At 39.3% G+C, this 18,119-nt stretch overlaps 1 protein-coding gene across 1 annotated transcript in view; it reads left to right on the plus strand.

Annotated features, from left to right (window-relative positions):
* The window catches only part of ATP1A1 (ATPase Na+/K+ transporting subunit alpha 1), a 33,349-nt gene extending 16,952 nt beyond the window's left edge, over positions 1–16,397 (plus strand). The window contains exons 9-23 of the mRNA XM_074188529.1: positions 242–440; positions 1,209–1,318; positions 3,207–3,341; positions 4,040–4,232; positions 5,634–5,809; positions 6,856–6,992; positions 8,785–8,935; positions 9,596–9,764; positions 9,906–10,060; positions 10,629–10,752; positions 12,946–13,091; positions 13,213–13,343; positions 13,845–13,946; positions 15,607–15,698; positions 16,060–16,397. Of these exons, the coding sequence (XP_074044630.1) occupies positions 242–440; positions 1,209–1,318; positions 3,207–3,341; positions 4,040–4,232; positions 5,634–5,809; positions 6,856–6,992; positions 8,785–8,935; positions 9,596–9,764; positions 9,906–10,060; positions 10,629–10,752; positions 12,946–13,091; positions 13,213–13,343; positions 13,845–13,946; positions 15,607–15,698; positions 16,060–16,088 (2,049 nt within the window). The 3' untranslated portion in view covers positions 16,089–16,397. The remainder of the gene's footprint in view (positions 1–241; positions 441–1,208; positions 1,319–3,206; positions 3,342–4,039; positions 4,233–5,633; positions 5,810–6,855; positions 6,993–8,784; positions 8,936–9,595; positions 9,765–9,905; positions 10,061–10,628; positions 10,753–12,945; positions 13,092–13,212; positions 13,344–13,844; positions 13,947–15,606; positions 15,699–16,059) is intronic.
* Positions 16,398–18,119: the final 1,722 nt, after the last annotated feature.

The following is an 18,119-nucleotide window of genomic DNA, read 5'->3' on the forward strand; positions in this document are numbered from 1 at the left end:
TTGCCCTCCCTACACCCCTCTACCCCCCAAAATTGAATTTTGACTGTGTTGGTTGCTCAGTACATTTTTATTGGCTCTTTGATATGGTTATTTATAAACATTTAAAATTTAGCTGGTTATTTTTGGGAAAGGAGAGGAAACTGATTTTTTTTTTTTTTTGGTAAAGGATGCTTAAAGCCCAGAGAAGTCAAACCAGACCTTCGGGCAAATTAATTCAGCACCAACTTTGAATGTCTCCTAGGTATGTTTGACCCTGACTGCCAAAAGAATGGCACGGAAGAACTGCTTGGTAAAGAACTTAGAAGCTGTGGAAACATTGGGCTCCACATCTACCATCTGCTCTGATAAAACTGGAACCCTGACTCAGAATCGAATGACAGTAGCCCACATGTGGTTTGACAATCAAATCCATGAAGCTGATACTACAGAAAACCAGAGTGGTAAGAGAGACAGTCATTCTATCAACAATGCATGCCAAATTGCCCTAGCTAGATTTAAAAGTCATGCTCAACTGGGAGATAGATTATAAATATATCTGTATATACATTTTTGAAATTTTAACTTAAATTTATGGAATAAAACAAGTGTTTTCATAACAGGAAGATTGTACCAGAAACTTAAAAATTTGCTATGTACCACTTGATATGTTCAAATACACACACACACACACACACACACACACACACACTCTCTCTCTCTCTCTCTCTCTCTCTCTCTCTATATATATATATATATATATATATGTGTGTAAAATGATATATAATTCTAAGTTTTTGTCTTAAATTAAAGTCACCCAAAGCTAACAGCAGTTTCTATTCAGATTCTTTCAGTAGAATTAGCTGAAATTAGACTAATGTCACAAGTCATTCAGAAATTCTGATGATTCTGGATGGGCATGAAATGGAAACTTTTCAGAGGCGTTAACTAGGAAAGTACCTTGTATTTATTTATGCCTTTTGGTTTTTACACCAATTCATTTCTGAGTATCATATGTGAACAAACCCACTCACAGCCCACTTGGCTCCAATAAATAGCCCTCCTTTTGTAACAAGAGAAAAACAGACCAAATGTGAATTATAGGCAACATTCCACTGCAGGGAGGAGGTACTATATAGAATGAGATTTTTTTTCGGTGGGGGGAAGGGACATTTATTTAAATGAATTGATTTTTGTTCATACCCAGTATAGAGAAACTCTCTCTCCCTCAGGTGTCTCTTTCGATAAGACTTCACCTACTTGGCTTGCCCTGTCCAGAATTGCAGGACTGTGTAACCGTGCTGTGTTTCAGGCTAATCAAGAAAATCTACCTATTCTGAAGGTAAGCTGTGAGACTCCAGTGTGCCTTAAGGCTTTCTGCCTATCTGAAGTAACAAATTTGGGAAGCCCCATTTTGAAAGGGAGGGGTATGGGGATATCTTGGGTATTCTCTATAGTCTCAAATTTAGCTACATAATGTTGCACAGCTTAAAGACCTCAAATAGTTTTTTAATTGGTGGTTGGGGAGATTTGCAATTCATTAAGTGTAATGAACTGCTTCTCTTTTTCTTATGTAAAAGTACAAAGCAAAATCAAAATAGGAATGGAGACAGTTTCCAAAAAAACTTCACATGTGGAATTGTTTTTTCAAAGACATTTAACATTAAAGCACATATAATATTTCAAAGTAACCCTGGAGATTGATTTCCTTACTAATAGGTAAGGGGACTTGGCCTTGCCATTTCATTGGTTTAGATGAGGAAACCTCACCTTAGAGAATAGTCCAGAATGTTGAGTCATTCAAGACAATTTATCATGGACAAGACTTGAAAGTGTATTGTCCTCATTCTAAGACCATTTTCCTGTCTTCTCTGTTGGGTTCTTTTTACCTATTGATATGTGGTATAGCAGAAAGATTACTAAATTGTAGTGAAGGAATACTAGAATTGATTTTTAGCCCAACTATTTCACTGCTTGGTATGGCTACAATCTTGGTAGGGAGGGGGAAAAGGAAGAAAGGAAGAGGGAGTTATATTTCAATTGTTTAAGGTGTTAGATCTTTTTAATTACCTGTAATTTGTTTGGTAGTTAAATTCCATTCTTCATATATATAATTATTTTGGTCTTTAATCTTGCTCAGTGAATTTTTCATGAATTCTTCTCATGAATTTCTTTTATCTGTAAGAAGGGAAGAATCTTGGGCTATACATTGCCCCAGGACTCAAGGGCTCAAAGAAGGCCCCTAGGTATTTTTGCCTCCAAACTAAGAGTGTCTCTTGGGATTTTAGTAGTTAAGGCTTATATTTGAGGTAACTACCTGGAGTTAAGAGGTAACCTAAATAATGGAATAATGAGGTCAGTTAGTTAGGGGACAGCTAGGCAATATAGTGGATAGAAATGGTTTCAAATAGGAGCTCAGACATTTACTAGCTGTGAGATCCTGGGCATGTCAGTAGTGAAAATGGCACAAATTAACTGTTTTAGAAGCTAGAGATTTCTTTAATTATGTGATCTTTGTTTCCAATTTCTGACTCTTCTCAGATTCTACCAGCCAATTTAGCTTTCAGCATGCTCATCTAAGCATGATCTAATGTCTTTGGTAATAATCTGAAATCTTAGACCTGAATTAAACCATTGGCCTGTCCATTTTGTTCTTTTGGCTTGGAGCCTTTAAGCCTGGACAAACTTCCATGATTAAGATAATGCTTCATTTACAAGGTCCTTTAGTCTGCCCTTGACCTTGCTTGCCTGACATTCAAAGCTCTGAATTGAGAGTGAATTGAACTAGGGTACATCTGCAGGTTATGTAGCTAGAAGTAGGATCAGTCAGAAATGGAGTGAGAAAGAATCTTTGTCCCTGAAGGGGCAATGGCACAGAACTCTTACAGCTCGCTGTCCTTCAGCTCTTGAACAAAGACTAGTCCAGCTAAAGTCCAGTCTGAGAGTCAGAGTAGACAGGAGTCTCTTAGAAGGGCTAAGGGAGTTTAAGGAGACTCTACCAGTATAAAGATGTTTTCCCTATTTTCTACCCATCTTTACTCTCTTCCTATCCTCCACTTTTTTTTTGGTATATTCCCATTTCTTTCTGTTCTTTCCATTTCCCTCAGTACACAAAACCATAATATAATCAGTAATATGTCTGTGAAGTTATTTATCTCATTTTTCAAGGCTGTCTAGCTCAATGCTAAAATCTTTTCATGTCATTAACAGATAATGTCTTTTGTTTGCAGCGAGCTGTTGCTGGAGATGCTTCCGAATCAGCCCTCTTAAAATGTATTGAATTGTGCTGTGGTTCTGTCAAGGAAATGAGAGATAGATATGCCAAAATTGTAGAGATACCTTTCAACTCCACCAACAAGTACCAGGTTAAATAAGATTTCCTTGTGTGCTTTTGTACCAGGGATGGGGGGGGCAGAGAAGATGATGGGGTAGGAAGTATTTTCCATTTCTTCTGTGTAGAAGTAAAATGGCCTTTAAAAAAGCAAGTTACAGTTACATCACTTTGCATCCTCAAGCATTCATGTTTGTCCCAGACCAAAAATGTAGGATGCTTCTCAATTAACCTGACTTTGAATTTTAATAGAGGAAATTATTGTTCACAAGTTAACTTTTCTTTTAGAACGTTAATTGAGTGAAATTTGTTACGATTTCTTCATTTTTAAGTCTTTGCTTCAGCAACTTTGTAAGGTTTCTAAGTCCATGGGTTTATAATACATCATAAACCATATTTGTTTGGTTTGTCCCCTGCTCACTGGAAGTCCTCATTTTAAAATTGATCTAATTCAATCTCTGTACTCCCAGTTGGACTATCTGTAGTGTGGTGGTATTATGTCAACCCCCACCCCTCACTTTAATAGTGCATCCTTGATTGTTTCATGTATAGCACTTCCCCTACCCCTTCTAACTTGAATTAGGGGATCAGAACCATGATTAGCCTCTTCATAACCAATGCAACAGTTTTTGAGCTTTCTTACATATATGAAAGACATACAGGTAGCACATTAATCCAACACTTCTCCACACTGCATCTAATTTAACTTGAACATTGCACAATCTCTTTCAGCTGTCTATCCATAAGAACCCAAACACAAATGAACCCCGACATCTGTTGGTGATGAAGGGTGCCCCTGAGAGAATCCTGGACCGCTGCAGCTCCATCTTGATCCATGGCAAAGAACAGGAGCTAGATGAGGAACTGAAAGATGCCTTTCAGAATGCCTACCTAGAGCTTGGAGGCCTTGGAGAAAGAGTGCTAGGTAAAGAGATGGAGGAGGGTTCTTGTCTTCCCAAGTGGATGCACTTTGAGGGGAAGAAGAGGTTATTGTCCCCAGACTCTAGCACAGTTTTGTATACCTAGGCACTTTGAATTATGACAATCTGTGAGAAAGTCCTAATATTGCTTTATCTCAGAGTTCAGTCTCTGATTGCTATTTATACAAGTTGTGATGTCCTCTGGCCTAATAAATGGGCCCTTCTTTCTCAAAAGTAGAAAGAATTTCCAACCTCTATAGCATGGGTAATCTTTTTTATCTTAAAGAAATTCTCCCATCTCCTATTTTAAACCCATTCAAAAAATTCTTTCCTGGTGATTATAGATAAATAACTGGTCCCTAAATATCCTTTCCTTGGAATTCTGTAGTTGATTATTATCTGTTTTGTGGATTATCCACACTGAAGAGTTCATCCTGGATGATCTCATTTAATGGTCTGTTGCCTCCCCACCTGTCCATGAATTCATGATCTGATAATACAAATACTAAAATGTAGGCCTGAACGAAGTATAATTGGGTCAGTTCTCTGAGGTGGGTGGGTAGAGAAGATAGAAGGCAGCCTTGTCCCCATTTCTGCAGCCAAGGATATTAGTATACAGACTATAGAAATGGCTCTCAGAAAGCCAAAGGGACTTGAATTAGCCTTGGAGTACAGAGCTTAGGACAACAGTTGATTTAACCACTGACTTGAAGATTATTAACTTGGGGTTTGTGAACTTGGATGGTGGGGGGGCAGTGTCACATTATTGTCACTAATTTGGGTTTTCTTTTTAATCTTTTTTTGGGGGGGGGGTGGAAATTGGAGTGAAATAACTTTGTCCAGCTAAGTGATTTGAACTTAGGTCTCTCTTGACTTCAGGGCCAGTGTTCTATTCATTGCACCAGCTGGCTGCCCCTTCCCTTAAATTCTATGGTTTTATAATATATAATTAAAAGCATTAACCTGAAATAGGAGACAGGTCATACATTCACCAGATTGCTTTGACAGTTTTTTGTCTGTGAGGAAAAAAAGATTAAAAATCCCTACACTATTCTCTTAACTTGTCTGGTCTTTTCATAGAATGCATAAATTTACAGCTAGCTAGAGATCTTAGAACTCTAATCCTAAGTCTCATTTTACATGGAAGAAAATGAGTCTCCAAGTCAAATATGTCTGTCTAGATTTGAGCCCTGGATCTTTGACTCATTCATTCTTTCTGACCCCTAAAAAAATGCTGATGATCTAAAAAAGTTACCCAAAGGCCTTATAGAGAGAAAACAATTCATTTTTCAGGTAAGGCCATGGGCTAAAGTCACTTGAGGTCCTTTTGCCATTGGGCAATTCTTTACTCTTGGGTGATTCTAAGATTCCTTAAGAATCTCTGGTTGCCTTGTTTTCCCACCCAGGGTTTTGTCACCTCTTCCTGCCTGATGAACAGTTTCCTGAAGGATTCCAGTTTGATACAGATGAAGTGAACTTCCCTGTGGATAACCTCTGCTTTGTTGGCCTCATCTCCATGATTGATCCTCCCCGGGCTGCTGTCCCTGATGCTGTGGGAAAGTGTAGAAGTGCTGGGATTAAGGTATTTTTCCTGGTTTCACAACATCCCATTGGGGGATGGGGAGGGATCAGGTTTCAAGAGTGGTTTAAAATTACTATAGTTTTTGTTCTGTGTTCTTACCATCCACACAACCATGATCATTTTGCTGTAAACCCGCAGATGCATCATTATATGAACTTCTATCAGTCCTGGAAGAGTAGATAATGGAGCAATAGTGAAACTTTCTAAATCTTGACATTTTCTTTTGTGGTTGATGCAGGCAGATAGATACTTTGATATAATTGTAGTCCTAAGTGTCAGCATTCTATCTCTTCCCACTTTTATATTAATAATTCGATTCTTTCAATTCTTCATTGCAGCAGTTTTGTATTCGGTTGTGCTCATGTGCTACAACATAGCCATTGCTTCATTTCACATTTTGATGATAGACCTTCTCTAGCCCCCATCTTGCCACCCAAGAAAAACATCCACTATAAATGTCTTTAGCGAAGGTTAATGGATAAGGGAGTGGAGGGTCTTCTCCAGATAAACATGGAGCTTTTTAATCTCTTGGTTCTAATTTGCTACTTTAATACATGTAATGTGTAGTTGAGTTTTCATTTAAAATTTTCATTGCTAGTGGACTCAAGCATTTTTTTTTGGATGATTATCATTTGGTATTCTTATGTCTGAATTTTGCTTCATACTTAATCAGTTCTGGAAATTTCTTTTTTAATAATGTTGCTTAAAAACCCTTTTGTTTGGTCCCAGCTTCCCTTCACTAATAAAACATTCATTGCAACTTAGAGAGTAATCTGAGGCACTGAGAGGCTCAGTGATTTATTTGCCCATGGTCAAATAGCTAGTATATGTGTGAGGTTGGAATCAACCCTGGTCTGCCGGACTCCAAGGCTAGTCCCCGTCCTCTCTGCCGGATCTCCTTCTTGGGAACAAAGTACTGCCTTTTCATTGGTGGAATACTTATTATTGTTCTTTTGGTCTTCACAAGTAGAAAGATAGTTTTTCTCATTTGTTCTCTTGGCAATCTGCAAGAAATGAATTTTTTCCTCTTTTTTCTTTCTTACTAGGTGATCATGGTCACTGGCGACCATCCAATCACAGCTAAAGCTATTGCAAAAGGTGTAGGCATCATCTCAGAAGGCAATGAGACTGTGGAAGACATTGCTGCCCGTCTCAACATTCCCGTGAGCCAAGTGAATGCCAGGTAACCCCAACAGCTCTGCCAGACTGATTACTTTGTGAAATCAGACCAAGGGATCTGTGCTTTCTCTTTGCCCTTGGTTCCAAGTTTTCCTTCAGCATAACTGAACAATATCAGGAGTTAACTCTTTTCTGAATGAACAGCATCAGTAGAGTATTAGCAGTTTAGAAAGTCTGGTATGAACAGACTTGCTCAGAGGTGAAATTAAACTAGTTTAAAGGAGGAAGCTTAGCATCCACTAGTTTGCAACTAATCCACAAGTACATTGACTTCCCTACTCCTGATATTCCAAGAGAACAAACCCTTGGTTTTGGAACAGTCTCCCAAAAGAAGCTCAAATGTACTTAGGTACATAAGTTCACAATAAACTCTTGAGTTTAGCTGATAGAACATCATCATGGATGTCCCTAGTTCTTATATCTTTGAGATATATTGAAGGATCAGTGACCTTCCAGGGTGACATGATAATTAGCTAAGTCAATTCATGGGAAATTCAGTTTTCTACAACCGGAGAGTTGGAGTAGGAGAAAGACAGCAACAATTTTTGAAGCAACCCAAAGAATTACTTATAAATATCAATGAAAATAGGGAAAAAACACATCCACCACAGTAAAAAATTAAAGCATAATAAAATGGAAGCAATCATTAATGTAACTTAAGCCCTTATACTTTGCTTTTTTTCTGAAATATTCAGGTAGCCAGTATGACATAATTGGAGAGCTGGCTTCACAATCTGGAAACCATGTTGTTCTGTCAAGTTCTGCTCCTGATAACACAGCCACTTATCTTTTGGTTGTCCAGACAGCAGCCCCTGAAACTATAAGTTGTGTAGGACAGTTGCTGGCATTGATAGATAGAATTACTTCACCAGGGAGTTCCCTAGGACAAAAATATTCCAGTAGTCAAACTAAGTAAATTTCCTTGAGTTATCCAGAGAGAAAATCCCTTGTCTAAGCCACCTTTTGTTTCTAAATTGGTCAGGTAGAAAACAAGATCTGGTCAGGATACTTAGTCATTGAATTGAAGATGTCCAAATCAGTAAAAGCAAACCATAGGATAATGTTTTGGGTTTGTTTGTTTGGTTTTCATTGACTGAAGGAAGCTGGAATAAGCCTCTCATTTTGTAGAGAAAAAGGGCAGGGGCAAAGTGACAAGGCCCAGAGTCAACATCCAGAAAGTTGACACACTAGGATAATTGAAAACAAAAATGTCCTGGCGCTGAATACAATGTTGTTGGTTTTTTTCCCCATGGCACTTTCCATGCCATCCCCAATCCTTTACAAGAAACTTAATGAAACATTTAGCCATCAGTAATGATTTAGCTTGGTTTTCATTTGTCAGCTCTTCCTAAGTTATGTCACGGGGCTAAGAAACTTTCAAGAGAGTTGGATTAAAACTCCAGAAGGCAAAAAAATGACCTTCCTTGGCTGCTAACATCTTTTGGTTGTTTTGTCCTTTTTTCCCCAACTAGTCTGAATCTTTTTCCCCTGAGCTAAATGTCAACTATGATAGTTCTCTGCATAATAGCTGTGGAAAATGGGATAGTGAAACTTGCTTTAAATAGACAAATCAACCCTTTTGGGGGAGGAGCAAGGAAGGGATTGAGGAATGCAGTGCATGTATACATAAGTTTTATACATATATATATATATATATATATATATATATATAATATATATTCATGTTTCATCACCATGTATGTATTTGTTGTATATGTATAGATATTGCCCCCATTTTACAGATGAGGAAAGTGAGGCAGAGAGAACTTAAGGGTTTTATTTGTTTGAAATTCTAGAGATGCCAAAGCCTGTGTAGTACATGGCAGTGATCTGAAGGACATGACCTCTGAACAACTGGATGACATCCTGAAGCACCACACCGAGATTGTCTTTGCCAGAACCTCTCCTCAGCAGAAGCTTATCATTGTTGAAGGTTGCCAGAGACAGGTCAGAGAAGAGTCCTTGCCTAAAGGAGGGAATGAGAGGAGAAAATGGGGGAACAGGCAGCTCCCTGTGGTTTGCTAGTAGTTCACCATGACATTTCAGGAGGCTTTGCCACCTGTGGAAGTGAAACAGCAGCAGTAGCAGGACCAAACCTATGGTGCAATCACTAGCAGGTTTCTTGAGAAATCATGAGTCTGTGAATAGTAGTAAGCAGGGTCTAAAAGGTAGTGCCTTTTCCTCTCAGCCTGAGGGGGGAAAATAAAGGAAAAACCACCAAAGGTTTCCTTTTACCTCATCAGTAAATCGAAGGGTTTAGAAGATGACCTAAGATCCCCTCCAGCACCAATGAGCCTGGGATGCTCCTGGGTTATTGATTTCAAAACCACCCTCAGGGAGAAGTAGAGAAAGAAAGCAATCTAGGCCCAGTAAGGATTCCTGAACTGGAGTTCTTTCAGCTAGCAGAATTTTGAAAATTGATGTGAAAGGGACTGGAAAACCCATGCCACACTGGTAGGGCAGAAATAAAGTTTCACTTTGGCACAATGAAAATTCTAGGGCAGGAACTGAGGAGAGATGAGATTAGTTTTGATAACCCACCCCCTTGCCATGTAGCCAGAACTAAGCATCTCCTTTAGTGTTAATGTTTTCATTTTCTCTGGACAGGGTGCTATTGTAGCTGTGACTGGAGACGGTGTGAATGATTCTCCTGCCCTTAAAAAAGCAGATATTGGGGTTGCTATGGGTATTTCTGGCTCTGATGTGTCCAAGCAGGCTGCTGATATGATCCTCCTCGATGATAACTTCGCTTCTATTGTGACTGGAGTGGAAGAAGGTACAAGAAACTTTGATACTCCTAACAAATCATTCCTGATTAAAAAGATGCTTCATTTCCATGCCTTATACTTGGCATCTTTTTTGGGGGGGGGTGACTAGTTCATGCAAATTTGTAATGAATGGCCTTGGCTTTTCTTAGGTCGACTGATCTTTGATAACCTGAAAAAATCCATTGCCTACACACTGACCAGTAACATTCCAGAAATCACTCCTTTCCTCATCTTTATCATCGCAAATATCCCTCTGCCCTTGGGGACTGTCACCATTCTCTGCATTGACTTGGGTACTGACATGGTGAGTTCAGGTGAAAACTTACAAGTAGGACACAGCAAACATTATGTTCCCTTGTGGGTGTTACGTCACGGGGTATGCTGGTGTTGTCCTCAGCCACTGTCGGGAAATGTCCAAATTATCCTCATAGATCCTCCATAGGGAAAAGAATGTCCTTAGTCACATAAGTCGGGTAGCTCTGTAATCTCCCTCCTTGTTTTTCATAGAATCCTTTTTGGAAAAGACCTTAGAGGTCATCTCCATTTCTATTTTTAGTTGAGGACATGTTTTGAATACCTCTATCCCCAAGGGAGAGTATGACAGAAACACTTTGTATTGTGAAGGCTTTCCCTTGATGTCTTTCATGTTATCAGAGACACCGATTTATCAGATAGCAAGACTCTCTCTCTCCCCTTTGCAAATTATGTCAGACTCTTAACACCACATCATTCGTAGAATAATTTAACTCAGATGGGAAACAATGAGGTTATCTTAACCTTTTTTAAGCTGGAGAAAAATATACATCCCCTCTTTGCCATGCTCCATGCTGGTCATAACTATAATTATGAGAGTCTCCTCTCTTCCTTCCAAGGTGCCAGCTATTTCCCTGGCTTATGAGCAAGCTGAGAGTGACATCATGAAGAGACAACCCAGAAATCCTAAAACGGACAAATTGGTGAATGAACGGCTGATTAGCATGGCCTATGGACAGATTGGTAAGTGGCCAATGTCTTTGTCTGCTTGAATGGGAAGTGCCAGATTTTTAAAGGAAAAGAGATAGACTAGCTTTGAACTAAGACTTTAGTCTCTCCTGGTATCGGTCCTAGCTAGACTAAAAAAGATTTAAAATAGCTAATTAATAAAGCCATATAGAATCTCTTCCCTCCCTTATCTCAGAAAGTGTCTCAAGATTTATATGTTAATTAATTCTTGCCAAGTCACTTGTAGAGGAGGTTTTTTGTTTTTCCTCCAGTTGGTATTTATTTCCTAGGATAAGATCACTCCTTTCTGGCAATTTGAGGACAAACCTAACCTCATGAAAGCCCAAAAAGGACTTCCATCTTCAAACATCCAGAGGAGCAGACTTCAAATAACAACCCTTAGTCTGAATTGAACTTTAAGCTTGCAGTGAAGGTTAGAGATTAGTTTCCAATTTGGTTGGTCACACTGAGATACGATCTTTTCTTTTTCCTAGAGATGAAAATCTTGAACTAGTAAGAACTGAAAGATAGAAAACTTGGGCCTCTCCCTCTCTCAATCTTTGTGGGTCTTACTGACTGTCTCTGTATGTGTGTATCTTTATCTCTTGTCTCTCAGGTACACAAACACACACTTCAGTTAGGTCATCTGGAACTTGTACCATTAGAAAGTTAGGTTTTCTAGGACATTTGGTTCAGTAAAAGAATACAGAAGTAGCAGGGTTGGGTTTAAATTCCCACTACCAACAGGGAATAAATGGGCAGGTAGTATTCATTATGATAACATAGACATGTAGAATAATTAATCCTGGAATAATGTTAAAATTAAAATTATTATGCACTGGGGATAACAAAAGCAAGCTCTTTGGCAAGAAACTACTGTCTTATGGAGGAGCAACATGCAAATAACTATACAAAGAGTGTGTGTGTGTATGTGTGTATAGACTGATAGATATAGGATAAATTGGAACTCACTGACAGAAGGAAGACATTATTTTTTTAATTAATTATTATTAAAGATATTGAGTTTTACAATTTTCCCCCTAATCTTACTCTCCTACCCCCACTCCACCCGGAAAAGCAATCTGTCAGTCTTTACTTTGTTTCCATGTTGTACCTTGATCCAAATTGGGTGTGATGAGAGAGAAATCATATCCTTAGAGATCAGACAATAAGATATCTATGTTTTTCTAAATTGCATTGGATAGTCCTTGAACTTTGTTCAAATTCCACAGCTCCTTATCTGGATACAGATGGCACTCTCCTTTGCAGACAGCCCAAACTTGTTCCCAATTGTTGCACTGATGGAATGAGCAAGTCCTTCAAGGTTGAACATCACTCCCATGTTGCTGTTAGGGTGTACAGTGTTTTTCTGGTTCTCATCTCACTCAGCATCAGTTCATGCAAATCCCTCCAGACTTCCCTGAAATCCTGTCCCTCCTGGTTTCTAATAGAACAATAGTGTTGAAGGAAGATATTATTAAAGGGAATCAGAAAAGTTTTCCTGTAGTTTGTGATATTTTAGCTGGGACTTGAAGGTTGGACATTTAGCAGAGGAAGGCAAGCATTCCCCCAGCTTGGGGGATAACTTAGAGTAAGGAGAGTTAGGCAGTGTTGAAGAGACAGAGAGCTTGGAAAAGACAGCTCATTCAAGCTCAAAGTGAGTCACAGAGATAGCTGCCTACAGAGAACAATTTTGTTCCTGTGAAATCACCCAGGAACGAACTATTCCCACCTTCCTTGGAGGATGGGAGTTCTCAGCATCTCTTGTCTCTCTGCTTCTCTCTCACATGCACATACCTATAGATTAGGTCATCTGGAGCTTGTAGAAAGTTAGGCTTTCTAGGATATTTGGTTTAGTAAAAGAATGCAGAGGTAGCATCACTCTTAACATGCTTTTTGGTTAAGTCCTGGACTTCTAGTAGCCTATTAATGGAAAGTCAAGTGATGTTTTCATCTGAAAATAGATTTTTCTGGAATGGCAATTGGTATGGTGAGAAGAACAGTGGGCCAGAAGGCCACATGTAACTCATTAGTTAATGGAACTAAAAAGAATTTCATCACCTTATTTCCTCTCCCTTCAGGAGCTATAATATATTCCTCTCAGGGTTGCTATGGAAATCACACAATTTAATGTCCTATATGTAAAGGGTAGCACTCTTCTGAAGAATAATCATTTTGTGGTATTAAAAGAGTTTTCTCCTTTTTCAGGTATGATCCAAGCTCTTGGAGGTTTCTTTACCTATTTTGTGATTCTGGCCGAGAATGGTTTCTTACCTTCAGGGCTGTTAGGAATCCGAGTAGACTGGGATGACCGGTGGGTGAATGATGTTGAAGACAGCTATGGTCAGCAGTGGGTAAGCCTTCTTAAGAACCATGTCTTTTCTGAGCCTAGGGGAAAGATGAAAAAGGGCATGGTGGCTTTGGAAAGGAATGAAAAAAACAATTTTTAGTGTGTGTGTATTCATTCCCTTTCAGACCTATGAACAGAGGAAGATAGTGGAGTTCACTTGCCACACAGCCTTCTTTGTCAGTATTGTGGTCGTGCAGTGGGCTGACTTGATCATTTGCAAAACCAGAAGGAATTCAGTCTTCCAGCAAGGGATGAAGTGAGTACCACAAGCTCAGAAGTCCTAACCAAAGGGAAAGCTTGGCTGCAAAGTCCCTTCCTGGACACAGTCTTCTGGTGGTGCTGGGTCATCTCCTGAGGGCATCAGGACAGAATCTTGTTCATGGAAGCCAGGTCCTCCTTCTCTTACCAGCCCATACCCCCTCCTCACCTCAAGCATTCTCTCTTTGAGGTTTGAGGGAGTCATCGGCCTAGGCACCAGGGCTGAAGTCATCTGGCCACTGGTCTTGAGTATTCTCCTGGCAGTCACTGACTGTCTATGAACTAATTATTACCCACTTTTCCATTGTGCCTCCTTATCTTTAAGAGGAGGTATTAGGGATTTAAAAAAACATTTCAAAGTTGCTTGCTTAGGTAGATAACTCGCTTCAGTGAATAATAAGTAAGTCTGTAAAGGAGTTTGAGAAGTTTTTGGAGGTTTGAGTTATTGTTGATCTCCCCATTCACACATTCACTTCTTTTACATTCTCTTTCTCTCTAGGAACAAGATCTTAATATTTGGTCTCTTTGAAGAAACTGCTCTTGCTGCCTTCCTTTCATATTGTCCCGGAATGGGTGTTGCTCTAAGGATGTATCCCCTCAAGTAAGTTGCTAGACTCAGTTGAATTTTGAAATATGGCCCTTTTGCCTATTGCTTTCAGAACTTTTAGAAGTTTTTTTTCAGGTATGCCTGAGAATGTAATTAGATTATCAACCCAGAGACTGAGCTCAGTTAAATTCCATTGTTGGGGTTTGACTTGGGCTGAGACTAAAGTGCCTCTGAGGCCTGGTCACACAAGACTGATAGCCACTCATACTCCCTAAAGAGAAAACCAGCTCTTCTGGTTCCTGGAGTTCTAGCTACGAGGAGGAAGGAGAGCTCCCTTTTAGCCCCCCAACCAAGGGCTCTCTAATCTAATCCATTTTAAAGCTTTGACCAAAATGGAAGCACTTCTAGATTATCAGCTGATCCAAATACTGTCACTAGTGGACAGTTGTTGGAGGGAGGAGTTCATGGAAGACTGCTCAAGCCCAGGTATCAAGGCATTCTGCAGTTCTTAACTCCCAAATAAGGAGAGCTTTCTCTGAGAAATCAATGGCAGTAGTCCACACTGTAGTGGAGAACCAAATAGGAGGTCCCTGTTAGGTATCAGTCTTTGGATACTCTTTTCTGAACTCATTGTAACCTCTCCAGAGACTGAACTCATTCCATTTGTGTTAGCACAGAGAAGGATTCTCCCCTCCTTCAGGGTCCCTCCCTCTCACTTTGGTGAGAAGTTGCTAAGGGAGATCATGGAGGATCTATACCATACTCACCTGTAAAATGGAGGTGAAGCTATCTGGGATCTGTTGTGGTTCAAAATAGGTGTGTGATCAAGTACTAAGGTGCCGTATTAATGTTAGCTGACAGTGGTAGACAGTTTTTATTACCACAGTGAGTAGTTCTCCAGCATTTATTTAAAAATTGGTTCCTTTGGCTATGTAGAGGAAAGTAAGAGGGACTATCTTAAAACTTGGCCAGGATTCTGTTCAGAGACAGGGTTTGCTTGCTGGGGCCAGCAAGTAAGGAAGGATTCAGTAGCCATCTCCAACTAATGGGCCTAGGGAACATCTCCCTCCTTCCAATATTTCCATTCATCAACCACCATGAGTTTTAACTTCTCCAGACTTCCTATTTGAATTATTTTTATGTATCGTCATAATTATTAATCAATAATCATCATCAGTCAGTAAACATTAAGTGCCTACTATGTGTGCTATGCTATTCTTAGCAAACATAAAGACACTCAGCTCTCTATGTCCCTCAAGGCTATTGTGATTGAGGTTGACTGGTCCAAGGTTCAGAAGACCAGCAGAGGAGACAAATCCATTGTTCCTCTTCCAGGAAAAAAATTTCAATGAATCAACTCAAAGTAACACAAAATAGGCCCAACTCACCTCCCATTATGAAGAATAGACCAAAAAAAAAAAAAAGTAACAAAACCAAAAGGGGATAAATAAACCCTGTGACCTGATTTCTTTTCATGAAATCCTTTTAGGGCTGGGGCATGTGGTTCACTGTGTATTTCCGTTAGTTTTTCTGTTTGACCCCATCTCAGTGTGACTCTTTGTTGTGTTGCGTGTATCCAGGAGTGTGGTTAGGGTGTCCTTATGAGGAAGGATTTCATCATTACTTTACAGGGACACATGACTTCTACTGGCTTCCTCTGTCTTCTCCCCCATATAGCCAAGAGCATGAATAACTTATTTGATTCTATTTCTAGACCAACTTGGTGGTTCTGTGCCTTCCCTTACTCTCTCCTTATCTTCGTGTATGATGAAGTCAGAAAGCTTATCATCAGAAGGAGCCCTGGTGGTAAGGACATGATTGTTATGGTTGGGGAGTGGGAGGCAGATGGTGCCACATTAGAAGGTGATGTCCTCTTAATACAAAGACCTGTGGATCTTAAAAATTTGGGGTGAAACAGAATTTGATTGCTGTCAGAATTCACAATTACCTATTCAGCCTGTGCCCTATTTGCAGATAGAGTTCATTATTTTGAAATGAAATTTGGCAGTTTGATTAAGATTACTCTGAATTGTAGGGAGAAGCCTTAGTATTGCTTATTTATGCTGATAATTCTTATCTGCTATTCTTTGCTTTATTTTCAGCTAAGTTCTAAATCAGATAGTTAACCTGTTTTTTTTTTTCCTTCTTCCCCCTCCTCCTTTTCTAGGCTGGGTGGAGAAAGAAACCTACTACTAGTCTCCCTGTACTGCACGTCGTGGACCATTCCACATATTCTGCATCCATCACCACCTCTTTGTGTAATTCAGTCTTGGAATTCAGAATTTTACCCTGGTAGGAAAGAACCAAAGCATGTGGGGAAAGCAACGTGTCCCGGAATGAAGCATGTAGATATGGGGGGGTGGGGGGATAGGGCTGCCTGTATACATCCGTCTATGGGAAGGTTTTTATGTGCCTTTTTGTTTTTGTAAAAAAGGAAAAACCGGAAAGACTGAAAGAATACATTTTATATCTGGATTTTTACAATAAAGATGGATTATAACTGAATAGTCTTGTGTCTTTTTTTTTTAGTGGAGTGGGAGGGTTGCCTGCTTTTAGCACCATACTTATGGTTTGGAGTTGGCTTACTTACAGTTTTGGGTGCTTAGGTTCCTTTGACCCCATTTCAGATGTCATTTCTATTATTAGAGCCACAGCTCATTTGTTCCTTTAAATCCGTTCAGTCCTATAGCAGTGAAGTTCCTTCTTTGTATGCTGCTCATGTAACCCCAAAAAGGAAATTTGCAGAAGTTTCCAAATAGCCTGGAATATCAACCATATTTTTGTGGGTAGGATATGGTGAAATATCTCCTCAATTTCTACAGGCCTTGAATTAAAGACAGTTGTTCACTATGGATTATAATCTTCAAGGGTTTTTGTTATTGATTTATTGTTATTAAGCAGCATAATCAAATCAACAAACATTTATTAAACATCAGGAACTGTGCTGAGACCTGGAACTAGCTACATTTGTATTTGTCTGAGTTCTCTTGAGCAATGTGCTTGACCAGATGATGTAAGTGATGTTTGCTCTTCATTCTCAAAGAAGATGATGATATCAGGGGAGGTGACCATGACAAGCATGAATTTGGCTGTGCCAAGTCACCAGCCTCATTTTCTCCTCCAGAGCCATCTGGATCCAGTGGCCAGATATGAATTGGGACGACTGGAGATGGCCCTGGAAAAGAGGCATTTGGGATTGAGTGACTTGTCCAAGGTCACACAGTTCATGTCAAGTGTCTCAGGCTGGATTGGAACTCCCATCCTCCTAACAGGAAGTCCTTCCAAGGACCACACTCTATGTAAATAACTTCTGAAAGAAACTTCATTGAAATCATTCAGAAACATCTTCATTAACACCCAGAGAATCCCTTTGGATTAAGACCCACTCCTGAGTAAATGCACTGTAGAAAAATGGTAATCTAGATTTTCCTAGTTGGAGTAAAATAGAATCAAGATTCATTCCTGACTCAGGCATAAGGGCTATTCTATGTCACTTTTTTTATCCTTTAGAAATTTCTCATGAAAATGGGAGGTTTTTCATGAAAAATAACCAGGGCTCATTGACCAGTGTCCCCCAAGATTTTGGTATATGATGTATTCACACCAAGTGACCCTCATGCACTTAACTGGAATGCCTGTAACTGAGATTTTTTAGTTCTCACAGACAAGGAACATAGTTTCTTGTATTAGCCAATACACTGGCTTCCCCAGAACACTTCCCATCATAATTTCTACTTGGGCAAAAGTGACTTTAAAAGAGGACCTTTGATTCAGGGGCCACACTGTCTAATATAAGAAAGAAATCTAATGAAGCTAAGCTTCAACTACTTTGAAAAAGAAACTCATTCAAGGGGTTCTGTGACCACCCCCAAGAGCTTAGGGCATGGGTAGAAATAACAGAACAGGTTAAGAAAGTAAATAGAATGTAAAATGTGTCTTTACAAAGCAGAGATCATTTATAATTGGACAGAGCATTTATACTATTTTATAAAAAGAAAGTATTTTTGTAGTATATGTAATTGATAGAGTTTATGTTACGTTATTTTTTTTAGTATATGTCTATACTACAAACTATACATATACTATAATGTCCAGACAGCTCTTCTGGTTAAAATAACTCTTAATCCACAAAGAAATTATAATGTAGTAGGGATGCCTATGAGGAAATTTTTGAAGATTTAACAATTGAATTGCAATTGTTTGAGGGATTGGAGGAGGGGGAAAGCA

This window comes from Macrotis lagotis, chromosome 5 (genome assembly GCF_037893015.1).
Source record: "Macrotis lagotis isolate mMagLag1 chromosome 5, bilby.v1.9.chrom.fasta, whole genome shotgun sequence".
Classification (NCBI taxonomy): Eukaryota; Metazoa; Chordata; class Mammalia; order Peramelemorphia; family Peramelidae; genus Macrotis; species Macrotis lagotis.